Source organism: Euwallacea similis, chromosome 14 (genome assembly GCF_039881205.1).
Source record: "Euwallacea similis isolate ESF13 chromosome 14, ESF131.1, whole genome shotgun sequence".
NCBI classification, from domain to species: domain Eukaryota; kingdom Metazoa; phylum Arthropoda; class Insecta; order Coleoptera; family Curculionidae; genus Euwallacea; species Euwallacea similis.
The window spans coordinates 2,555,145-2,581,456 of NC_089622.1; the positions used below are offsets into that span (position 1 = coordinate 2,555,145).

The following is a 26,312-nucleotide window of genomic DNA, read 5'->3' on the forward strand; positions in this document are numbered from 1 at the left end:
GTTGATTCTTTTGCCAGATTTGCGCTGGAAACCGTTCGGTTTAAATGATTTTTTTTCTGGTTTCTTCACAGAGGGTGTAAATTTAACAAACTAAAAAGCGATGTTATCTAGTGGTGAGATTTTAGTGCGCTGCATTTCCTTGCTGATTATGTGGTTAGCCCGGAGCTTAAAGTCCAAGAAGAACCATGAAAAGCGATATTTCCAAGAAAAGTGATTTTAACGTTGCGAAAATGGCTTTGAAAAATTTTAATTTACTGGTATTAATTAAGTAATTATGTCTCAGCCAGGGGGCAAGAAAGGAGGGGGCAAGGGACCCCCCAAAAGCGAGAAAAATAAAGAGGAGGAGAGCAACGGGAGTAGTAGCAAATCTGGTAAGTATTCAGTAACTCACATGTGCGCCCATGTTGTGACGAAACCCATTTGGAAGTTTCCAATGCTTATGACAACGTTAATATCCATAAATATATAGACTTTCGACACGCTTATAGTAATCTAAACTCTATCATTCTATCTCGAAACATTGAGATATATAAACGATTAAAATGTACATCCACAAAAAAGGCTTCAAAGCTGCAGCCTTAAAACTTTCAGCTTTATCTGCTTTCATCAACAAAAGAGGTATCTGAAATAAAAAATGTAGCGTTTTAATGGTCTTTAGCAGCAAATTCAAAAGATCCCAAAGAAAAGGAAGAAACGGGGAGCAACCATGACAACGAGGAGGTCCCGGCATCGAAACCTCAATCTGCTGGTGCCAATATTAGAGATGCAGCTCAACGCATCTTGACACTGTGCCAAAAAGCAGAATGGGCGCCCATTGACCAGATTTTAAAGTCGATGGAAAAGGCCATTGCTAACGTAGGGGAAGACGTGAATCCGACACCATTAGCTGGTGTGGCTGATTTGGTACGTCGAAAAAGAAGTCTGCTAGAACATAAAAATTAGAATGAAGAATATCACAAAAATGCACAATCACACAAAAGTTCAAAACTTTTGGACACACTATCGCTTTTGTTTTGATCACAACACACATTAATAGATACTTTATGCAGAGGAGAATGGAGATTAAGGACTACAAACAATAAAAAATTCAGTCTAAAAAAGGATTTTTCTACTAATTTTTAACTATTCCGTTAAACATTGGGTTCAAAATGTTCGTGTTATTCACGATAATCGTTTCAAAATTGTCAAGGCGATATTTGTTTCAGTCCCATTTACCTTCTTTCCTTTCTAATGTACCTACAATTTCGGCTATTGTCAAAATCCGGTTCTCTTAATGAATTAAAAACCTTTTTTTTCTTACGGGTTTTTATCTCTGTTTTTTTAAATTTTAAAGTCGCTGAAAAAACAAGACTAAATTTGAATGAAAATGATCCTAAAATGCATGTAAATTGAATAACGAATCAACATCTTTTTGACCCATGTTCATGGGTCAAAAACTTAACCAAATTTGCAATTACTTATCGATAGTTATATTACCACGAAGGCCAAACGCAACTGGGCAAAACGTGATTAAATTATTTCTGTGAAAAAGTCATAATTTGAAGATCAAAACACGAATTGAATGAATGCTCAACGCAGCACCTGCTCTTTATAGAACATCTTGAGCTCTAGATTTCTTTCCATTACAGGTGACAGGAATGACTCCATTGATGTATGCAGTAAAGGACAATAGAACGTCCCTCCTGGACAGGATGATCGATCTGGGATCAGACGTTGGAGCTAGAAATAATGTGAGCAAAGTAAAAGAAGTAAAAGATAATAGATTTATTCACTTTTTGATTTTCTTCCCGAATTCATTAGGGTGATAGTGCAAATTATAAATTACATTTCGTTTAAAGTTTATTCAGGTTGAGTCAGTCCAAAAAGTTTATAATCAAGAAAATGTGTTGAAAGTAAACTATGTAGATTTGCTTTCAAATTTTTTGTATAAAATCTCTCTTTTTTGGCTATTTTAGTCTTTTTCGTTGTTCCTGAATCCCCTATAAACAAATAATTGGATTGCTCCGCAATGTATTGAAAAAAGAATATTTTGTCACTTTCTCTAGTCAGGGGTTCACAGTACAAATTAAATGTGACAAAACCAACGTCCCTGCTCCTTTCTTTACCAACAGGAAGTTTGTTGTAATTCAGACTGTGGCTTTTCTTGCATTCATACCTAATCTATAAGTTTCGCCCTCAACTCAATAATTAAACAAATTTTATTCCTCAGTTTTCGTTCAAAATTGTGCTCTAATCTCGATATTGCACATTCGTGTGCAAACATTAAATGAATCGATGACCTTAAAACGTTATTTATGGGAAGCATTCATGATGATAATGTTGAATCACCGAAAGATTGATGTAGCTTATAGTTCATATTAACATGCAGGAAGTCGAAAAACATTTTACCCTGATTAGGGAAATTTTTAGGCGCAGTCTTGTATTGCTGACAGGGTAAATCGCCTGTAAAAATGCTTTATTTTGACAAATTTAATATTATATTCGTTATTTTTGTCTAAACAGAAGAAATCAATAGTTTCCCTTTTTGTCCGATTGACCCCTGAATTTTTTTGCAAATGTTAGGCAGTAAAAGGTCATTCGGACTAATAATATAGAGCACGCCATCCTCAAGTTCAACTTAATAGGTTTCTGGAGCAAATTGTATATAAGGAACTATTTTATTATACTCAAATCCATACTGATTGCATTTTTCCATGGATAGAATCGAAACAAGTCGATGACTAATCCCTTTCTTCTACCAATTTTTTTTTGCAAGTAATTTCCTAATTTGGGAAAATCTTGGGGAGTGTTTGCTCTAAATGGTATTAGCTCTACGAAATGAAAATTTATGAGCTTAAAATAAGGTTGAGCTGTGGGTTGGGGGCTATTTTTAAACTTACGCTAGAGCTTCTTAAGACAAGGGTTAGGTCAAGTTTAAATAAGGAAATATATGTTTTTTTTATTTTTCAGGACAATTACAATGTCTTACATATTGCATCAATGCACTCGAGGGAAGATGTGGTTAAGCTGCTTCTGGGCAAAAAGGGGGTTGATCCCTATTCAACTGGAGGGGTAAGAATATATGTTACACTTCAACAAAGTATGAAGAAAGTTTCGTAACAATTACAATTATGATTTTTATTGGTTCGTTACTTTGGAAAGTATGACGCACTTTTGCTTGGAAGTCTGGGGTTTTAATGACTCTTTAATGATGTTAATAGAAGGGTACAAATTTAGGTTGAAGAATTATTGGAGATCACGCTATGGTTACCTAAACTCGTGCAGGTCAACGTAGAACAAAGAAAAACTTATTTCATTTATTTCAGACCTTTCTTCGGTAATCACTAATTGAAAAATGAAGCAAAATTTTATGCACTTTCTGAAGCTGAAGAGATGCTTTTGATGAAATTTATGATTTTTTTATATTTTGAGGAAACACCACATTTGGCATACTGAAAGTCTAGAAATGCTATATCAAATTTCGTGCAAAGATTTGAGATCTAGGTCAAGTTCTGCTAGCCCGATCATTCTTAGCATGGGACTTATTTGGTGCAAAAATTTCCTGCTATTTTTTATGGCGCGAAAGTTCCATTAATAAAGCTTTTTACGTCTCTGAAATTTTGGAAAAGCATTTCGCATACATTTCGTATAAAAGTCGGAGATTCTGATCCCTTGTCCGTTTCCATATCCAACGAGCTCTTTTCGTTTGACTCACTTTATTTATTGTCAATTTTCACCCTTGTTTTGGCGGTGAAGACTGTTTGGAAGAAGTTTTCTTGCATGTGAAATCTATGAAGTATGTAACGTTTTGGTAAAAGTCTGAGATTGGGTCATTTCTCTGATTTTTGTACGAAAAGAAGCACTAGGTACCACTTGATGGTGGTGCCTCAGAATGATCTCATTCAACACAAAATTGAACGTTTTTTCTGATAGTGAAAATGTTCGTATGATAAAGCTTTGAGGTTAGTGAAATTTTGGAAAAAATCTCTAATTTTTTATTACATAACGTAAGTTACGCACCTTTTTTTTATTAAAATAGGCACTTTTCGTTTGACCCATTTTCCTCAAATTCATCTCATTTGATAGAAAATTTTACGGGCATGATTTTTTGAATGTAGGAAAACTTGCAGAGTTCGTTTGAAGAACAGTGATCTGGGTCTCTTGCTTTTTATCAATACGAGAGGGTGCACTTTTTGCTTGACCAACGGTCTTCATCGTGACGTCATTTGATAAAACATTTCATCTGCTTTTCCATGGCAAACAGTTTTAGAAGCTTCCTTTGATAGAATTTTTGGCGTTTTTAAATGTTATGAGAAAGACGTCGGATTTCCTGTTTGTTTTCTTTAGCATCCTCGTTCGACGCTATTGCTGAAAATGACATCCCACATTAATCTTCACCAATGTCTTCGTATGCATCTAATAGTGCATCTAGATATCATATCATAAATGTGCATCAAATAAGTGCGCCAGTTTGAATCACGATGATTTCATTTCTTTCATTGGAAAACTTATCACACGCCCAGTTCCATATGCCAATCCATTGTGGAAAGTGATTTCCTAGTTTAGTCAGATCACTATTCGCAAAGAGTTTAAAGGCATTTGTAACTGTTTTGCTTATTATCGAATTTTCAGAGTCGCAATCAGACTGCTGTTCATTTGGTGGCTTCCAGGCAAACTGGCACTGCAACTGCAATCTTGAGAGCTTTGCTCCAGACCGCTGGAAAGGATATAAGATTGAAAGTTGATGGGGTAAGTTTTTAGTGCAGAAGTTCGCCCATAAGAAAGCTATGCTTGGCAGTTTCGATTTGTCTACGTATATGTCGCGTGTCAAGTTATCTGCGCCTGGTACCGGATGTTTTCGGGGAAAACCTTCCCGACGAAATTATAGCAATTCTGACCGACAGTCGTTGTTTTATGGATTTTATTGGGGTTTCTAGAAAACCATTTAAAAAGGCCTCATTTTTATACGAAAACTTTCAACCATTGGCGTGGAAACTCATCCAAATTTCGAACATCACAAAAAACCACGTTGGTTGGCAATCACTGTGGTACGCCCCTGCAAAACTACTCACTCCGATTTTCATTCAACAGTCAACATATTTGCTTCTTACGGACGTTAAACCCTATGCAATATCCGTAAAAGCCCTATTATTTTCGTCGAATTGTACGACAGTGCATTATGGGAATGTAGCACAAAGCTGTGAAGTGCGGTATTTGGACAAAGAGCTGAACAATGCTACTGAGAAACTTGTCGTGCAAATAAAGGAGGAAATTTCTTTACATTTTAGCACCGTTACGTATGTAGGGTTCAAAATTAAATTTTAGCGTGGGAAAGTTCCTCTACTTCTGGCAGTAGAGGCAGGCAATCAGTCTATGTGTAGAGAACTACTCAACACCCTGACTTCAGAACAGTTAAAGGCAGCCGCAGCTAATGGCGACACTGCTTTGCATTTGGCTGTGCGGAGGAAAGATATTGACATGGTAAATCAAAGGTTTTCGAGAAGCTACAAAATGTGGTCTAAAATATCAATTCAGGTTAGAATATTAGTTGATTATGGCACCAACGTGGATATTAGAAACGGCGATGGACAAACCCCTTTGCATATAGCCGCCGCGGAAGGAGACGAGGTTCTAGTCAAGTACTTCTATGGTGTCCGAGCGTCTGCCAGTGTTACCGATAACCAGGACCGGACGCCCATGCATTTGGCTGCTGAAAATGGACATGCCAATATTATTGGTAAGGAGGTATTTGAACGTTATGATTTCCGTATTTTTTCTTGTTGATTTAAAGACCTTCGAAGAGAAAAATTTGGTAAACATTTCTGGTATACAGAAAAATCGTTTCACAGCTGTGGAATAAAATTTATCCCGTTTCTGCTCGATACGAATATAAATGATTAACTTGAAATAGCGAAAAAAGAAACAAAAGTTCAAATAAATCAGAATAGGATCTTTTTGCAATTTTGAAGTAATTTAAAATCTAAAAATTTTGAGAATTTGGAAGTAATCCAAAGCGGCATGAAGCCATCCTACCCGACTTGGTGAGATGTTCGCGAGATTACAGCCTCTGAATTAAGTAATGATGACCTACGAGAGCATTTATAAAATATTTTAAACTTAGAAAAACATCACATTTCTTTAGAGATCAGCATCATCTTTTAGCCTAAATTCTCTCTATCGAGTGGTGAAATGTTGACCATTTTTGCATACAATTAGTGATCACAAAATGATAACAGAGTCATTTCAGCATATTCTATACTAATTCTGAATTTCAGAATGTTTAAATTTCTTCTTAACCCTTTCCCAGAACTTTTGGCCGATAAATTCAAAGCGAGCATTTTCGAACGAACCAAAGATGGTTCGACCTTAATGCACATTGCCTCTTTGAACGGTCATGCCGATTGCGCCATGATGTTATTCAAGAAAGGAGTCTACTTACATATGCCAAACAAGGTAAACTATATTTATAACCATATTCAAATTATTTTATAAATACACCCTTATGTCTCCATTCGAAAATAAAACTTGTCGCCGCTTTACGAATTCATTACTATGGCATATTTTATGCGAATATTTTAGACCTTATGTATTAATTAGGGACTAATTTTAGCCTGAACGAGGGTAATTTAGTTTGTGTCACTATAGGAAAGCTGTTCCGACAAATCGCTCCTTGCGGCATTCAAAAACAGCGGTTGTATAACTCAGTTTCTTATGCTTAGAGGGTTCGACGATAAGTGAGTGTCAGTTTAGTTAGTCAAAATTTGGGCCAAGAAGATGTTGCCACCTTCTGGTGATGTAGAAATAGAGCTCATAGATCCTCCATGGTTGTTTAAAGTAGGGGTGATATTGTTGGAAAACTCCTAACCTCAATCGCTTTGTATGAATTTTTAGGATGGGGCCAGAAGCATTCATACTGCAGCCAGATATGGGCATGTAGGGATTATCAATACGTTGTTGCAGAAGGGTGAAAAGGTGGATGTTACCACTAATGTACGTATTCTCATGTTCTTATCACAGCTATAATTCAAAAAAATTGTATGATTTTAAGGACAATTACACGGCTTTACATATTGCCGTAGAATCATGCAAACCATTAGTAGTGGAGACTCTTTTGGGATATGGGGCAGACGTGCACGTTAGAGGTATGTTCGAGGGCAAATTAAAGGCAAAATCTTTATGGTGAGCTTACTTTTAGGTGGTAAGATGAAGGAAACTGCATTACATATTGCGGCAAGGGTGAAAGATGGGGAAAAATGCGCTTTAATGTTGTTGAAATCGGGTGCTGGCCCTAATATTGCTACTCATGATGGGAACACTCCAGTTCACGTGGCTGCTAAATACGGGAATTTGCAGACTATGCTGCTTTTGTTGGAAGATGGAGGTGATCCACAGTACAAGAATAAGGTAGGAAAGTAATAAAAATGATGATGATGATGTTGGTCAGAAATGGGCCAGTCAATTAAGGGCCGAATTATGTGCTTCTCAGAGTTAAATTATTGATATTCTGTCAATTTCAATTGCAAGCTATTTTCCGTCAAATGTTTAAGCAGAGGCTGGATATTCATCAGAATCGCGATTTCTTTGGAAACTAGCTTCGTGCTAAACCTAATAGCATATTAACAATTTAGCACTAATTTAAACATGAAGCCAGCTGTCATAGAAAATTTGAGCATTGCTACAAAAATTAACTTCAAGTTAGAGTTGATACTTTTCTGGACAATACGAAGAAAAGAATTTCTTCAAAAATAGTGGAAATAACCAATTTAAGGTACATTTCAAATTTTAGCTACATACTTTTATAATGATTCTTTTTTTCTGAATATAAATTTTAAGTAGTCGGAAATTCTGTTAAGCGTGAATCTCTCTCTCTGAAAGATTTGAATTAAACCAAAATAAATTTTTCTTCGTTTCAAATAATATTTGTATACATAAAAAAATGTGTCCGTCCTTTCCCAGTCAAAGGCACCAAAAAGTGGTAATTTCAAAACGATGACAGAAGACACTGCAATTGACTTTATATCGGTCTCAATTAGTAAACATACAGTTTGCACAATTTTTTTATGAGATTTAAAACCATTTTAGGAATTTCCAGCACATACAATCAAAGTATACACAACACTGTTCTGTCTTAGTTCAATGTTAGAATAGTTAATAGAATCATTTGTTTTTAGATATCATCAGCCTTCCATAAAGTAAGTTGGAGCGTCTTTTCACACTCGTAATGTTTTTCTCTTACATAGCTTTAACATTTTGGCTGTCATTTTCTACTATTTTCTTCTTCAATTTTCTTATACTCTTTATCACACTTTTTACTATTCTCACGCATATTTTTGGTTTCTAGCTATGCGTGTTGTATTTGTATTTTTTATTTTGCCTGCCTGTCGGTGTTATTTATATATTCTGTTTCTCTTATCTGTCTATGAATATTTTGCTTCCTAGCTAATATCATTTCGTGAATTATGTGTTCTTTTGGAATCTGTTCATAATGCTTTATGTTAAAGTTCCAAAATATGTAAATGAGAATCGTGGGGATAATGAGTTTGAATAAAGAGAAAATATTCTTCACTGTTTGTTTTTCCTATTTCCCGTATTTTTTTCAATAGAAAGGAGAAACCCCTCTGCACCTTGCCAGCAGGAACTGCCGTCCTGACGTCGTCACCCATTTGATAAATTATGTTAAGGAGAAGAGGGGAGAGTCTGCTGCTTCACAGTATGTGAATGAACTCACCGAAAATGACGAGAGTGCCCTTCACTATGTTTGTACGGTGATCAAAAACGAAGTTGAAACTCCGAATTCGGATAGGTGAGGATTATATAAAACCGCAACTTAAAAAAAAATGTTTTTTTGGTCGTCAGGGAAGTGGTTAAGCTTCTACTCGAAAATGGAGCAGATGTGAAGCTGCAAACTAAACAACATGAAACTGCCTTTCATTTAGTCGCTTCTGCTGGTAACAACGATGTTTTATTAGAAATGATTGCGCACATGAGTCCGACTGATTCGCAGAAGGCCTTAAATAGGCAAAACGCCAATGGTTGGACACCATTGTTGATCGCTTCACACAAAGGTAACGTCACGGATTTAAAACTATTAAGTTTATCTTCTGAGTCATCTAAATGATTAGATGAGACCTATCTCTTCGGTAACTTTATCAGTCTTTATGCTAATTTATCTACAACATTATAAAAGAATTGTTAAGGATTCTCTTCCAGGTCACATTGATTTGGTGAACAATTTACTGGCAAATCATGCCAGGGTGGACGTGTTTGACTCAGATGGAAGATCAGCCCTGCATTTGGCAGCAGAGCATGGATATCTCCACGTTTGCGACTCATTATTGACTAATAAAGCCTTTATAAACTCAAAATCGAGAAACGGTCGGACAGGTAAGTAGATTAGATGTAATACAACAATAGAATAAACTAATTTGAATTTTATCTTATAGCTCTGCATCTTGCTGCCCTAAACGGCTATGTCCATCTTGTAAAATTCCTGATCAAAGACCATAATGCGGTCATAGATATTCTAACTCTGAAGAAGCAGACACCTCTACATTTAGCTGCTGGTGCTGGTCAGATTGAAGTCTGTAAACTTCTGCTGGAACTGGGAGCTGATATTGATGCCACAGGTACATAAAACAGATTTTACTTACAGCACACTTTTCTAAGAACATTAATTTTTGATAACGCCTCTCATAAACCACTCTTGCAAGTCCCTTAATCAAAATACTTTATCAACTTTACTTGCAAAGAAGTTTTTATAAAAACCAAAAAATTCGAGTCGAATATTCTATTTCTGTTCTACATAAGGCATCTAAAAAAAGAGACTTCCTGGTGAAGTTGTCAATACATTGCTTTAGTGGCCCTTAGTTAAACGCTACCTAAAGCGAATTTTTGCTGTGGTTTTAATGGTGACAGGGACCTTCCTGAATTGTAGATGAGGATGGTCAGAAACCCATCCATGCCGCTTGCCAAAACAATTTTTCCGAAGTTGCCAAACTTTTTCTACAACAGCATCCCAGCCTGGTTATGGCCACCACGAAACACGGGAATACCTGCGCCCATATTGCAGCAGCCCAAGGAAGTGTGACTGTTATAGAAGAACTGATGAAGTTTGATAGACAGGTGATAAATGTGGAGAAATTTTCATTGAATAGACATAAAAATTCAAAACTTTAAAAAATCCATGTTCAGTAATATTTCAAAGAACAAGGTGCTACATCAATGGCCTTATTCAGAAAAAGTAGTATCGCAATTCTTAATGAAAAAAATTCTCATACTTCTGAGGATCGAGTTTTCCTACTGACCTTAATTAACAATAAACGAATTTTCCTTTAGGGTGTCATATCAGCAAGAAACAAAGTAACTGATGCAACTCCACTACAAATGGCTGCTGAAGGAGGCCACGCGGAAGTTGTCAAGGCATTAGTCAGAGCTGGGGCCTCTGTTACTGATGAAAATAAGGGTAATTTTCCCTAACATTTCAGGATTCTCCGCTGTACAACCATTTGAAATTTTTAGGAGGATTTACTGCGGTTCACTTGGCAGCTCAGTATGGACACTTGCAAGTTTTGGAAGTACTCCGCTCCTCGAATAATTTGAGAGTTACAAGCAAAAAATTAGGAGTAACGCCCCTTCACGTAGCTGCATATTTTGGACAAGCAGACACAGTGCGGGAGCTATTGACCCATGTTCCTGGCACTGTCAAGTCAGATTCACCAAATGGTGCCTCCTTGGTACCTGCTCTCGGAAATGAGTCCGGGATGACTCCTTTGCATTTGGCTTCATTTTCTGGGAAGGAGAATGTGGTTCGATTGTTGCTGAATTCTGCAGGGGTTCAGGTGGATGCAGCAACCCATGAAAATGTAAGTTTACGTATGTGCTGGAGTTTAGAAAAGTGTAATTTTAGCTGTTTGTTAAACAATTGCATTAAAGAAGGTCCTCAGGACCAATCTAGTAACACTCTCTAGAAATAATATTTTTTTTGTGAGTCTTTACCAGATGAAATTGTCCAATTTCATTGCTGTTAAGGGTTGGTACATAATTTAGGGGTATAACCCGATGCATTTGGCGTGCTACGGTGGTCATGTGACTGTGGTGGGATTACTTCTAAGTAGATCAGCTGAGTTGTTAGAAAGCAAAGACAGGCATGGAAAAACTGGACTTCATATAGCCGCCACTCATGGTCATTACCAGATGGTTGAAGTATTGTTAGGTAAGAGGAAATTAAGAATTTTGCTGAAATTCTAATTTGTATTATAGATATTCTTTCTAAGATAATAGAAATACATACAATGGATATTTACAAAGAAAAGGAGTATGACTCAATACATTCGCTAGGAATCTTCCCTAGGGATATTTTTCTTTCTATAGTTCTAATAGAATGTGATAGAAAATGTAAATGTTTTTACTCTATTGCTCTATCCAGGATAATATTTTTGACGATTTTGTGCATGGAATTTTTTATCATTTTCGAATTTCAATGTACAATAACTCCAATGATTAACGTGTCGTACTGATTTACTAATTTTCTTTTTTAGGTCAAGGAGCTGAAATCAACGCGCCAGACCGAAACAGCTGGACTCCACTTCATTGTGCTTCCAGGGCTGGATATGTAGAGGTGGTGAAGCTTCTAGTCGAATCAGGAGCTTCTCCGAAGACTCAGACTAACTTAGGTGCAGTACCAATTTGGTTTGCAGCATCCGAAGGCCATCACAGTGTTTTGGAGTACCTAATGACCAAGGATCATGATACTTATGCTTTGATGGAAGATCGGAAGTAAGACCTGTTATAACTTTGTCTTTTCAAATCTCAAAGTTCCGGGAAAAGTTTATGTTCTTGATGAACCTATTAAGAATTTCAGAAGATTTCTTTGCAAAAGTGGCAGGATACTTTCCAACTTCTATATCTCTCTTAGATAAACTTATTCTTTCATCAGGTTTGTCTACAACTTGATGGTTTGCTCCAAAAACCACAACAACCGTCCCATAGAAGAATTCGTCCTGGTATCTCCAGCACCTGTAGATACTGCTGCCAAATTATCCAATATTTTAATTGTCCTCTCAAACAAAGAGAAAGAAAGGGCTAAAGATTTGATAGCTGCTGGAAAATTTTGTGAGGGCATGGCCACTGAATTGTTGGCTCTAGGTACCACTTTTTTCTAAAATTCTTTATAAAAAGCCTAACACTTCGAAATATTATTGAAGCTGCTGGGGCAGATTCAGCCGGCAAAGTCCTGACAGCCACGGATAGGAGAAACGTGGAATTCCTGGATGTACTCATTGAAAATGAACAAAAGGAAGTAATTGCTCATACAGTTGTTCAGCGTTACCTCCAGGTAAAATTGACTTGTAATCAGAATTATTTATCAAACAATATTTGAGGTTTTGACCAACACTTCCAGGAACTCTGGAGGGGGGCCCTCACGTGGACGGCATGGCGTACTCTCCTTCTTTTTGTGCTGTTCATAATCTGTCCTCCAGTCTGGATAGTCTTCACCCTCCCTCTAGGTCATAAGTATTATAAAGTGCCTATAATCAAATTCATGTCATATCTCACCTCGCACATTTACCTCATGATCTTTCTGTTAGTGGTGGGCATCACCCCTCCGTACCCAACCATCAATCGTATTAGTATGATCCCCTATTGGTGAGTTTCCATGGTATGCCAAATCTATTTCAGAAATGCTTGGTTTGTAGGTATGAGTGGATTCTATTGGTGTGGCTAAGTGGGTTGTTACTGTTCGAGCTGACAAACCCTAGCGACAAAAGCGGACTAGGGTGGATTAAAATTTCTGTGCTGCTTTTCAGCATATTTGGGGTGGCCACCCATTTGACAGGTCTGCTTTTCGTGGAGCAACGCCACTGGCCCACGTTAATGTACTGCAGGAACCAACTGTTTGCCCTAAGTTTCCTGCTTGCATGTGTACAGATCCTCGACTTTCTGTCGTTTCATTACTTATTCGGCCCTTGGGCTATCATCATCGGTATGTTTTACTAAATAATGTGAATCTATAATTTTTTTCATGGGGATTTTTAGGAAACTTGATGAAAGACTTGGCAAGATTCTTGGCAGTATTAGCTATCTTTGTCTTTGGTTTTTCAATGCAATTTGTAGCATTGAACCAACCTTTCGGAGGGAAAAAACCCCTGGATAGAAAGCCATTTGAAGATGGTGAGTTCGTTATTTTTGCTATTTATTTATGGTTGTTTTTATTTGAATATTTATGTACGAATTGAATGAAACAGGCGAAGACGCCGAATGCTTCGGTTCGAAACGTCGGTGCTCAAAGAGGCCCCGACTGGAGCTGGATGGCAGTAAGACGCTGTAGTTGTGTGTGGAGCTGTTTTTGTCGTTTTTAGAGATTTTTGTCCATGTCTCAATATTGTCTGAATTTATATAGTTGTGATCTGTCCATTTAGGCAGCTCATGTGGCGTTTTCGTGGCGATATGGGAACCCCCATTTATATATCTCCCCTCCCCCCAATTTCCATTATTTCAAGGGCTTTAAACTTGTTCTAGCGTTATTGAATTATTAAATTGCTAATTTCAAAGCTGCTTTTGTTTTTCCTTGAATTTCGTATGTTATATTGGGTGACCCACATCGAATGTACATAGTGTCCAATCTCAGTTATTATTACAGAGCGGGATTTTAAATTTCGAGCGTCGATATGATATAATGGAATTATTTAAATAATATCTATTACATAGCTTCAATGAGTAAATTTGGTAAAAGCACTAGTAATAAGAAGACATAAAGTGTTGTGTTAAAAAAGACGTAAAATTGCATTTTTCAATTATTTGCTCCTACTCTGACCACCAATAAATAAGTGAAACATGCAAGTTTACTTCTTTTTTTAATAGTTAGAACGTCAATGTGCGTAATATCTTTATCAAACTTAATCACATTTTTATGTTCAATTAAAAAATTATAAAAGTTGATACTAATTGCGGCCAAGTGTAAATTGACTTATTACATTTGCCATTAGGGGAATTTTTGTTCTATTATATCACATTGATGTTCCAAATTTCAAATATATATCGGTAATAATAACTGAGACATAACTATGCACATTCGATTTAGGTCACCCAGTATGGTGGTTTGTCTCATATGTTAGTAGGTATGTTAGATTGTTTGTTTATCTTAATTGTGTCAGATCGAACTGGGTTTGCCAAAGTAAGGAGCAGTAGTATCCAAACAAACATTTATATCATAAAATCAAATTAATTAAAAAATAGTCAATTGTTTACAGGGCCGGAGCGAGCATATTTTTCGCATCACCAATCAGTTTATTACCTCATCATTAACCATCCTACCCCGGGCCAATTTCTCAAGTTGGATAAATTACAAGATTTTAGTTTTGCAGTAATGTTTGGCAGAGACTTGAAGCTTTATTACCTGGAGCTTAGCTTTATTGGCCACGGAAGGTAGTCGCTTTTGGCTCATTGGGGTCTTGACTTCTTCACCTAATTCTATACCTTTACACTGAGTGATACTTGGGGTTACAGGGGATGATTTGGTTAATTGACTGACAAACTTACTTTGGCAAAAACGCTATCCCGACTGTTGTCCTTGGTCAGCGCATGTTAGTCTTTGACATAGTTACATACTAATCGCTATAGGTCGCCCCACCCTTGTCATCTATATAACTGATTACCTCTCCGAATGTTCTCAGTGACCATGAACCCATTGCTGGCCTTCGAACTGCTGTTTTTCGCCGTTTTCGGTCAGACAACCTACGACGAACTGACCGTGAAACCGCGCAAAGGCTCCCAATATTGGAGGCCCCCATGGACGGACAACCTTTTCAAGGTGGTTTTCGGCATTTACATGCTGGTCTCAGTGGTCGTATTGATTAATTTGTTAATTGCTATGATGTCGGATACCTACCAGCGTATTCAGGTAATTGAGGAACGCGACCCGTCCACCAGTCAACTACCTTTTTCGTGGGGTATAATTTTTTTTCTTCAAAGCTTGCCCTGGGCGTGGCGTGATAGTCAACTGGTCGATCGGTCGCTGATTATGATATTTTTCGATTCCAGTCCAAAAGAACCCGGTCAGCGCTTTTGAGCTGCTGTTTTTTGCCGTGTTTGGCCAGACTACGACCGAGAATCTCAAAATACCGAACTATCAGAAAAATAACTACAACAATAACCAGCCGTATTGGACCGAAGTACTGTTCAAAATTGTCTTTGGCGTATACATGCTGGTATCGGTGGTTGTCTTGATCAACCTGCTCATTGCTATGATGACCGATACTTACCAACGCATTCAGGTAACCCCGTGAGATGTAACTCTACATTTGGAGATTTGACCAATGCGCATTAGTTGGAAAAAGAGGAAAACTCCAAACGTACGGGTTGGCAGGCAGCAAGATAGAGAGGACACGTGCCGATGTTCACTAGATTTCTGACGCTTAGATACCATACGATAACACAGAAATATTGCATGTCCAAATGATCAAATCTAGATAGTTTTCCTTGACAAAAACCAAGAAAGAGTATCTCACCTGCGTTATCGTATGAAAATCACGCTGCTACTGCGCACCAGTTCTTCTGGACTGGACCATCGTAGCAAACCATTCACCCAAGCCTCACCCATTATCTTGTATCGGTCATTTCCGTCATGAAAGTAACAGAAAAAAAAACGACAGTAAGCTGTAAATTAGCTTAACATTTTAGAGATTATACTCCACCAAAAGACGTCAGACTGTTGGAGTATTATGATAAATTTAGATGATGATGATGAACACGCATTTGGTAGATCTAGAAATCGTATATGTAGTAATAGGCGTAGCTGACTTACCAGTAATATAACAAAATGTGTTTGGGTTTAGATGAAGTTTCACCTAAATAAGTTTATTTGAGTTTAGTTGGTGAGAGATGGTTTAGAAGCGGATTTTGATTTTTGTTTTGTTTTGACCGATAGAAGAGGCTTCGTTTTGCATTTTGGACATAACGTTGTGATTTGTTTTGCCTCGATGTGATTTTTATTTTTGCGCATGTTTTTTTGGGATGAAGGCATGATATGTCTTGTATATACGTGTTTTTTGCAGGGAAACTCTTAATGAAAATAATCAGAGACCTGACATTTTTAGTTGTACTTTGGTATGCCCGAAAAAAGTATCTGTATCATGCAGAAAATGTTTAAGTTTGTCTATCATCTTCAGCAGCTTATGAATCAATGATTTCACTGACATAAAAATGTGAAAATAAGTATTCATGCCAGCGAACATTAATTGCAACCAACCAGCAATACAGTATCGTCTGCATATCTGATATTTATTACATCTATCCTACAATTGTTAACGGATGTCCCCCATTGATTTCCGTAGCAGAAACTTAAAATACGTTTTGTGTAGAAAAAATATGAATAGTGAAAATGACAATTGTGATATGACAATTTTAGATCTACTAGTAGGCGTCATCAATTATCCCAGAGGAAAGCACTTTTAGCTGCTTTATATATTTTTTTGGAATTTGCGAATTCTTCTGGCCACACCAAAATGCAACTAAAGTCGATGAATCTATTACACTCTTTGTGACAATAAAATATCACATGAAAATTATAAAGTAGGTAAACCTAAGCTGAAACCATTCCATCTTCTTCCACGTTCTGGTATGTTAAATTGACCCAACCTCCCCGATATATAAACCTACAAAAGTTACAATCTGCAACTACTATTTCCCTCGACCTAAACACCAAACCAACAATTTTAGGCTCAATCTGACATAGAATGGAAATTCGGTCTGAGCAAACTTATCAGGAACATGCATCGCACCACCACAGCTCCGTCACCCATTAACCTAATCACCACGTGGCTTTTCTACATGGTGGACATATGCAAGAAGAGAGGTAGTATGGTCCCAAATAGGTAACACCACTTTTTCTAAACGGCGAAAACATTAGACTTTGTTTTAGTCAAAACGAAGAAGCGTCAGAGCTTGGTGCATCTTATGGGAAGTTTTCAGAAAACCACTCAATTAAGTCCAAGGTTGGTATGTGATGATTTTGGCATTGGTGATATGGATTTTGCCCTAGCAATGATGGTGATGAATAATTATTATTATGGGAATTAAGCGTAACGTATAAAATGTTGATGTAACAATGTTGTGCTTCACGAAAGTCGTTTCATGTCTCAAGGCAAGCAAAGTTGTTTTCAAGTGCTTCAAGGCACCCATTTCCCATGATCAATCGAGACATTATTTGCACTCATTTTGAAGAATTGAAAATTCAGTAAACAATAATGATGTCTGCATTGCAATTCCCATACATATACATCCATATTTCACTACATGACATTTCACCAAAGATATATCTAATGGAAAATACGTGTCAATACCAAGAAAGTCACCACAATGTAATAATTTCAGATCCAAGGCTGGTGCAAAATGGCTTTCAAAGGTGAAAAAAGGTCGACAGATCGCCCCCAAAGAAATGTCAGGTTTCTCCCTCAGCCAGATGAGCCCTTTAGGGTCGCAGCTCAGTTTGTCTGCGGTTACCACCAGGATTGAGCACGTGACCGACTGGGAGGCCATCGCCAAGAAATATAGAGCTTTAATGGGTCACGTGGACGAGGTTAAGGAGGCCACCAATGAAGACGAGGAGGAGGACGAGGACGCCATGCCTAGTGCCCCTCCACCCATGGTAGCCAGTTCCTCCATAGGATAATACATAATGTACATTAAATTTTTAAAGTAAAATATTGCTATATTAATGTACTGCTTTATTCCATGAGATATGGCTCTTCTTTGTTAGTTTCGGTAAAGCAAACTCCAACAGTATCCACAGTTATGTCATTCGCACTTAAAACTTCATTTGCTTCACTAAGAAGGCATGTTTCGTCATGAATAATGACTCCCAAAATTGGTTGACAGAATCTACAGTCAAATTTGCCCTTGCTGATCCATTCTTTGAAGTATTTAGTTGATCTAGCATGACTGCAAAATGCTATAGAAGATCGTATTTAAGTAGTTCTAAGTTGAAACAAAAAAGTTACTTTTCTCTACAATAGACCCAAGTGATGAAGAGGAGGGCCATTCTTCCATGCATCCAGGCTGGATTCTTCGACCCCCATTGATGTATATGTCAAGTGTGCCTATCGGATCTTCATAGCCATAAGCGCCTAGTATTAACAGATAGTTCATAGATGTTTTTGTATGAATTTAAGATGTTTTTTTTTTATTATACTCACCAGCATCTGTGTGAAGGACATCAACTATTTCTGCATCATCTTTGTCCAGTCTGTCTTTACTGGTTACTGATGGGTGCCTGGATGACAAAATCACGGATTTTTTAGACTATTTAAAAATTTGGCCTTTTACCTGAAAGCAGGTCCCGCTGGATCTAGTCCTGAAATTCTTCCTACTTTCATTCCTGTATCTTGGAATACCTTCTTTCCTGCAAAACCAGCGACGTGAGACCCTAATGAGTGACCTATGAGATGAACGTTTTTAGGCGAAATTTTGCTGCTTGCTATAAACTCTCCCACCAAATTGCCTAAAAGAAGTGTTTCTTCCAGTTTTACACAAACATTGACCTACTTTAAGAATCTTTACCAACATCTTTAGTAATCGTGGAAGAGTGTAAATATGGAAGTCTAGCGGGTTGTTCCCAGTCCACTTCGATTACATTACAGTCATTGTATTTCAAGAATTCTTCAGCTATTGCTTTGTACCATGATCTGAGTGTATGATTTAGATATAAACCTTTCATTCTCTGTTCTGAATGATTGTCTGAGAGTTGAGGTTCTTCAAATTTTATTTCTAAATTTATGTGGGGGAATCAAATTTGGATAGCATAGACATTATGTGTCTCAAAAATGAACTTTAAATAGTTCCATTCCAGAGAAATTTTCTTTTTTCAATTTTTCGACTAAAGATAAATGTGATTTTTTGATCCAAAATTTAATACAACTAGTTCCATCTTCTTCTTACTCTGTACTACTTCCTAATAATAGATACCTTTTGTGATTCTCCAACCACCCATGAATTAAAATCTTGCTTTCCTTTGACCTACCCAACAAATAATAGCTTTTCGATGTTAATAGCACTGGTTCTGAGGTTTCTCTTGATAGAAAATAAAATTGAATATCTAAGGGGCCCAAGTGATAGGAAGAGTCAGGTACGGTTGAAATATCTTTTATTAGTTTTAATAATTCTGAAGGGGTGAGGTCCTTGATGTCTTCGGCGAGAGCTAAAATATACAGTGTTTCTTAATTGATACTAAAAAATGAAATGGGTGAATCGTGAGCTTATTTTAAGATAAAAATTTCATATAAAGGCATGTCCTAAATTGCTTTCATTTTTAATTACAGGGTGTTGAACTTTCATTTTTTTTCGATTTTCATTAATTTCTCTGTTAGTTTTAAAAATAACTCAAAACTGGTAATAACAATCAATTTAGCATTACAAACAAATTGAAATAACAATTATTTAAAATATTCCACAAAGTGTTATTTTTCGCGAGGATGCTCTCAATATTTTACATCGGAACTTTTTTTATGACTTTTTAGATTTTATTCATAACTTCATTTGATCTCTTATATATTTTACTAACTTTTTTGCCTCCTTGTTTTTTTTTTATTAGGAACAATACTTTAAGAGATTTGCAAAAATATTTAACCACGTTCGCCCCGATTAACTTAAAGTTATGACTACCAAGAGGGCTGTTATAGCCCACACCCTAAAATATCACATTTTGCACCTATTCCCAACTCAAATTTTCTAAATCTACAGGTACCTACCTAGCTCCCAATCACCACCAAACACCCACCGCACTAATCTTTTCGTCCCACCCAAATCATTGGAAAAACTTTTAAACAAAGGCATCAAAAACCTTCTCAAATCCCCAGGTACTTACCTACCTAGGAGAAAATTAAAGAAATTTTCTCAAACGTTTATTTTATTTCCCCAAAAAAAGTTACTTTGCACAACATGTGACGAATTGGAGAAAGACGATTTTGTGCATCTTTTGCTAATACGGACTCGAAGAGTCATAATGGGATGCCTTCGGCATCCGTAGAAGAGCTTTACTCTAACGTAGCCAATTGAATGTTGAACATAGCTCAACGATTTCGTCGAAATCCTACGAAAAACGGTTTTTTTACATGTGCTTTTAGCCTTAATAGGTTTGCGAAGCATCCGTTCTGCAATTAGCAATTGAAATCGAAGAGTTAAAAACGAATTTCATTTTGCAAACTCGATTTGACTTTGGGGCCGGGACAGTTTTGCTTCGTGTATCTTCGTTTGCATGCTTTTTAAATTGGTGCCACAAAATACTGTCCACCGGCGTGGACTTTGATCAGCACTCGCACAATGCATTTTAAATGGCAGGGAAAGAAAAAAAAGTGTCACCTTTCCCTGTCTCGGCATTGCCTGGTGTTTATTTTTATATGTATATGGCTTGATTGCATTAAAAGTGTTACGAATTCCTTCATTATAGATTTTGATTTGTAGGCAACACACCAAAATGACTAATAGCACTTACTGAGTGTCTCTATTTTTCGACTCCATATGGGCGCAAGGTGCTCTAGTAAGGCTCTTCGAATTCATATATATAATGAAAGTGAAAACACCTTTGTTGATTTAAAACTTGCACTTGTGCCGGATTTTTTTGGAAATCTGAGGGTCCGCGTTATAATTTTGTAGTTCTGGTCTGTAAAAAATGAAAAAAAAAAATAGGTAATTCAAAAATTTTGTGGCACCAATTTAAAAAGCATGCAAATGATGGTGCACGAAGCAAAACTGTCCCGGCACCCAAAGTCAAATCGAGTTTGCAAAATGAAATTCGTTTTTAACTCTTCGATTTCAATTGCGAATCGCAGAACGGATACTTCGCAACCTATTAAGGCTTTTCAATAGAAATGAATTATTCATAACCATTATGATGAAAAGTACGTATAACGAACACGTTTTGAAGACACTAATCATTTTATTTTCAGTCGAAAACATACTTGAAGACTGGAGAAATTTCCAATTGTCGAAACTGCAGAAACAATCGAAGATGTCTCATCGTTGCAATTTAGCACTATCAAGTAGATTAGCTATAGTAAATGCCAATTTAAGATTTATAACAACTGAAAGAGAACGAAGAATTGTAATTTCTGCTATCGATGAAATACTTTACTTCCCTATACCTTATTATTCGGCGACATAAGTGGATTTACTCCTAACGAAAGACAGGGTACCATTCAATTAACATATGGGGACCAACAGTATGCTATACTTACCTTTTCGACAGAACTGAATTATACATAACCATATAAAGTCTTTAAACTATAAAGAGATGGTTTATAAACTACTACAGAATTATAAAGCCATAGGGTGTAATATGTCTTTGACAATTCATTTCCTGGATTCCCATTTAGACTTTTTCCCAAAACACTTAGGTGCGTTAAGCAACGATCACGGAGAAAGGTTCCATCAAGACATCATGGCAATGGGAAAAAGATACCAAGGAAAATGGTCATCGAGAATGCTTGAAGATTTTTGTTGTATGTTAAAACGAGATCATCCGTCATATAGTTATAAGAGACAAACAAAACGAACTAAAAATTCTTCAAAATAAATAATTTTAAAAAAATACTTCCCTTCAAAACAAGGTTTTTTTAACTAAACATATTTTCCAAAAGAAATAGATGTTTCAATTATTTTTCACAAATGTATTTTAACTAATTTTATGGCAAGATATGAAAAAAAGCAATTGCGAACCACGGCAAATTTTTTTTTGTTCATCAGCGATTATTTAATGTTGCTTCAAGGAAATTGAAAACATACCAGCACCGCCATCAACCAGTGATGATAGCGCTAACACTAGCAGCAGTTCAAATGAATAATTTTCCAATGCTCAATTCTCTAAACTCGTAGAAACGAGTTGCGTGCATGCATGAACGCGCTAACTCCAAGAAATTTAATTGAAAAAATGCTCGAGTCAAAAGAAAATTGGGATAAATGTAGCCGAATCATTTCCGACATGGTTAAAGAAAAAGAAAGGATGGAACGCGCCTCCCGTCTAGCATGATCTGCGGGCAAGTAGTCGGAAAAGCAATTGACCTAAAGGAAATTGTTTCTCAATTTCTGACAACAGTTCCAAGAAAATAAAATATTTTCAAAATTGTAAAAGTAAAAATTCCGCGCACAAGTTGCTCGGACAAAAGTGTCTTCATTATTTACGAATTCTTCTTGAAATTAATCTAGGTATCGCACGATCGGCGTCAGGCCCAAACGAACCATAGTCTAGAAACCGCGCGAGGAGCCGTTATGGGGACTTCCAGTCGGGGGACAGTAGCCGCAGCCGGACGGGAGAAATCAAGGACTGCTGTATCGTGGGCCCTCCTCCAGATTTAGGGAAAAAGCTTCGATTCTTTAGGAATAACTTGGGTTTTTTCAGATAAAGTGGCGAAGGGGATTTTCCACTGAAACCACGGAGTCGGGATCAATACACAAGTACAGGAAAAACCGAAATTGCGAGATCCTAGAAGGAGTCAAACTGAACACAGGGACGACGAACATCGAAGATTTAGTAACTAGGAACTTCCTAAAATTCCGGAAGAACTTTGCAGGACCTAGAAAAGCCACTTGGCCGATAGTCTAAAGAAGATCTTGTTAGAAATCACAATATTATAGATGGTTTATGGGAACAGTCTCCCAATTTTCGATAATAAATACTTAATATTGATTACCTTTCGTCTAGGGAGATTGTTTATGTTTATGTCTGGTCCTTTTTCTGGCTACGTTATGTTTTTATTCTTGCATAGGTAGTTTAGTAAGTCATCGTCTGTAAGAGGTTACGGAATCATCTCAACCAAACACATTATTTCTTACATAATATACTAATAGTTCATACTATTAACGTGTATCATTCTGGTCACCTACACCCTGCGTGGTTTTTTTACCAACAGATCCCAGGAATAGTTTTGATTTTTCAGGAATAATTTAGGTTTTCTTGGACGAAATGGTGAATAAGATTTATTCAATGGAGCCACGAAATTCAGGAAAACTAACAAGTACAGGGAAGAACCAAAATTGCGAGATTCCAGAAGGGGTCTAATTGGAACCAGGGACGACGAATTTCGGAGATTTAGTAACTAGGAACTTCTTAACATCCCAGAAGAATGCGGCAGAATCCCGAAATCGGAAGGGGCCGAAACCGGTCAGCGGAGCCAAGATTATCTGAACGATGAGGCAAAACTGAAAAAACGGCTTGGAGGGAAAAAGCATTCGGCAAGTCAAGTGAGAAGTAGAGATGACAGTGCGCGGGTGAAATGATCCGATTGACGATGTTATATTTTTAAAAAATTCTGGCGCTGATTGATAGAAGAATTTGCAAAAAATAAGCAGGAAAAAGTCTAATGAAACCGCTTTCTTTCGTTCTTTTTTTCGCGAGTCAAACTACGAAATTAACTATCGTGTCGGGAAACGAAACGAAGACACTGAAAACCTTCGCCGGCATTGACGTTATATCCTTCGGGACGGTTCCGGGTCGGCGCAGGATACGTGGAATCCGAGATTTTTTAATGGGTAGGCGCAGTAGGCGAATCTCACTATCCAGCCGCCGCGATAACAGGCTCGATGTCTTCTGAAGATTTTTCCTCGAAAAAAAAAGTACTATCCAGTGAAATAACCATAGAACCTGCAAATATAAAATTCATAACAGAAAGAAAACGAAAAATGGTAATTTCTACTTTTGATGGAATCGGTTCCGCTACGCTATTATTTAGAAACATAAATGGATTCACACCAAATCACAGAGAGGGTACCATTCGTTTAATGTATGGAGTCCAACAACATGCTTTGCTAACTTTTAGGACGCAGCAAAGTTATCAAGATATTTTAACTCAGTTAAGAATTTTTTTAAGGTAAGAAAATGTTGTGTTGGGACCGTTACTGAGCGTGGATCTCGCGCTCTCTCGTTCACGGTACACTCGCCACTCGGACGGTCTCTCTCTCTACCACCGTCTAGACCTTCCCATGTTCTCCGGCAAAGTCTGGAACGTACCTTTCTAGAAGGACTGCCGAGAGATATAAAAGGTCGTCGTGACGCGGCACAGGGGGAGTTTTACCTAGTATCGTGCATCGAGACAAGCATAGTAAAAGGCAGTTCTAGTGTAGTTTAGTGTATAGACCTAGTATAATCAGTATGTTTAATAAATATCCTCTATATATATACACATATATGTGAGCATTCCTCGCTTATGTTAAGACTATCAAGTAATACCATGTGAGAATGACATGGGGGTTAGCCGTAAATTACTTCTAAGATAAGCGTGAGAAAACGATAGAGGATTGTTTATGAATTCCTTAACATAGGCGAGAGAAAAATTGATGATGGGTCAGGGAATCGTGGGAAAAGGCCTGGAATGTGGCTTATCAATGCTCTTGAAAAGAGAGGGGTGCGCGCGGGGGTGCATAAGACATGTGTATCGGGGGGCATTCTGACTCGGATCCTTGACAAGTAAAGAAGTACCTCAAAACTTGCTTTTGTTTTATTTTTTTTCTTTCCATAACGATACCGAAATCTTACATATATATATCCATACGGCTTCCAGTACCCAACATGTTGCAACATTATTTTATATACAGTGCATCTAAAAAGTTTCTTCTGACTTTGTGTAAGAAATGTCCACACTAATTATTTAATGTTGCTTCAGGGAAATTGAAAACATTCCAACTCCTCCATCTACGAGTGATAAAAGTCCAAACACAAGTAACAGCTCAGATGAATAAAAACATACTAAAAGATTTATATATAAAATATTATTTTGAATTACCTATTTTTTTCATTTTTTACAGACTAGAACTACAAAATTATAACACGGTCCCTCAGATTTCCAAAAACATCCAGCACAAGTGCAAGTTTTAAATCAACAAAGGTGTTTTCACTTTCATTAGATATATGGATTCGAAGAGTCTTACTAGAGCGCCTTGCGCCCATATGGAGTCGAAAAATAGAGACACTCAGTAAGTGCTATTAGTCATTTTGGTGTGTTGCTTACAAATGCAAAATCTATAATAAAGGAATTCGTAACACTTTTAATGCAATCAACTCATATATAAACATAAAAACCGGACAATACCGAGACAGGGAAAGGGGACACTTTTTTCCTTTCCCTGCCATTTAAAATACATTGTGCGAGTGCTGATCAAAGTCCACGTCGGTGGACAGCATTTTATGGCACCAATTTAAAAAGCATGAAAATGATGGTGCATGAAGTAAAACTGTCCCGACACCCAGAATCAAATCGAGTTTGCAAAATGAAATTCGTTTTTAACTCTTCGATATCAATTGCGAATCGCAGAACGGATACTTCGCAACCTATTAAGGCTTTTCAATAGAAATGAATTATTCATAACCATTATGATGAAAAGTACGTATAACGAACACGTTTTGAAGACACTAATCATTTTATTTTCAGTCGCAAACATTCTTGAAGAGTGGAGACAATTCCAGTTGTCGAAATTCCAAAAAAAAAAAAACATGTCGCATACTTGTAAATTGGTACTCTCAGGTGGTTCAGTTATAGATCAGGGAAATTTAACTTTCATAACAACGGAAGGAGAACGAAGAATTGTAATTTGTAGTATTGATAAATTGATGGCTTGTACATTGTTGTTTGATAACATAAATGGATTTACTCCTAACTATAGAGAGGGTACCATTAGATTAACGCATGGGGACCAGCAATATGCTGTTCTAACTTTCTCAACAGAATTAGAATATACAACCGCATTAAACCAAATGAGGATTTTTTTAAGGTAATTAAATGTTGCAACGTGATTTTATGTACAGTGCATCTAAAAAGTCTCTTCTGACTTTGTGTAAGAAAAGTCCACACTAATTATTTAATGTGCCTTCAGGGAAATTGAAAATGTACCTACTCCGCCATCAACCAGTGATGATAGCCCTAACACCAGCAGCTGTTCAAATGAATAAATGTAGTAAAAGATTATACATAAAATATTATGTTGAATTACTAATTTTTTTTTCATTTTTTACAGACCAGAACTACAAAATTATAGCGCGAACCCTCAGATTTCGAAAAAATCCGGCACAAGTGTAAGTTTTAAATTAACAAAGGTGTTTTCACTTTCATTAGATATATGGATTCGAAGAGTCTTACTAGAGCGCCTTGCGCCCATATGGAGTCGAAAAATAGAGACACTCAGTAAGTGCTATTAGTCATTTTGGTGTGTTGCTTACAAATGCAAAATCTATAATGAAGGAATTCGTAACACTTTTAATGCAATCAACTCATATATAAACATAAAAACCGGACAATACCGAGACAGGGAAAGGGGACACTTTTTTCCTTTCCCTGCCATTTAAAATACACTGC

At 37.0% G+C, this 26,312-nt stretch overlaps 2 protein-coding genes across 11 annotated transcripts in view; one reads left to right on the plus strand and one right to left on the minus strand.

Annotated features, from left to right (window-relative positions):
• nompC (no mechanoreceptor potential C) lies at positions 1-17,693 on the plus strand. Of its 10 annotated transcripts, none has more exons than XM_066397202.1 (31): positions 1-371; positions 659-903; positions 1,629-1,730; positions 2,950-3,051; positions 4,612-4,728; positions 5,305-5,460; positions 5,515-5,716; positions 6,287-6,432; positions 6,871-6,969; positions 7,028-7,121; positions 7,175-7,383; positions 8,151-8,171; positions 8,583-8,782; positions 8,836-9,044; positions 9,190-9,363; positions 9,423-9,605; positions 9,914-10,101; positions 10,315-10,441; positions 10,498-10,841; positions 11,026-11,191; positions 11,517-11,754; positions 11,915-12,123; positions 12,183-12,313; positions 12,380-12,624; positions 12,675-12,961; positions 13,015-13,149; positions 13,224-13,292; positions 14,652-14,878; positions 16,696-16,831; positions 16,886-16,970; positions 17,350-17,693. In XM_066397202.1, exons 1-31 carry the CDS (start codon positions 275-277, stop codon positions 17,645-17,647), a joined length of 5,241 nt encoding a protein of 1,746 aa, XP_066253299.1. In that variant the 5' UTR covers positions 1-274; the 3' UTR covers positions 17,648-17,693. The 10 variants fall into 10 exon arrangements, with proteins under 10 accessions (XP_066253299.1, XP_066253302.1, XP_066253301.1 ...); XM_066397205.1 differs by having other exon boundaries at positions 16,898-16,970; positions 17,350-17,647; XM_066397204.1 differs by having other exon boundaries at positions 662-903; positions 17,350-17,647.
• The window catches only part of LOC136413624 (phospholipase A1-like), a 10,975-nt gene continuing 2,310 nt past the window's right edge, over positions 17,648-26,312 (minus strand). Inside the window, exons 2-7 of the mRNA XM_066397305.1 lie at positions 18,940-19,171; positions 18,535-18,659; positions 18,301-18,475; positions 18,171-18,247; positions 17,976-18,101; positions 17,648-17,926 (exon numbers count right to left, since the gene is read on the minus strand). Coding sequence (XP_066253402.1) covers positions 17,703-17,926; positions 17,976-18,101; positions 18,171-18,247; positions 18,301-18,475; positions 18,535-18,659; positions 18,940-19,171 — 959 coding nt within the window. The 3' untranslated portion in view covers positions 17,648-17,702. The remainder of the gene's footprint in view (positions 17,927-17,975; positions 18,102-18,170; positions 18,248-18,300; positions 18,476-18,534; positions 18,660-18,939; positions 19,172-26,312) is intronic.

Bases quoted from the DNA above. Each gene is read 5' to 3' on its own strand.
- nompC (XM_066397202.1), top strand. From the start codon at position 275: ATGTCTCAGCCAGGGGGCAAGAAAGGAGGGGGCAAGGGACCCCCCAAA. The intron at 12,962-13,014 runs GTATGTTTTACT...GGGGATTTTTAG, and splicing joins CCCTTGGGCTATCATCATCG to GAAACTTGATGAAAGACTTG. The intron at 16,832-16,885 runs GTAGTATGGTCC...CGAAAACATTAG, and splicing joins GGACATATGCAAGAAGAGAG to ACTTTGTTTTAGTCAAAACG.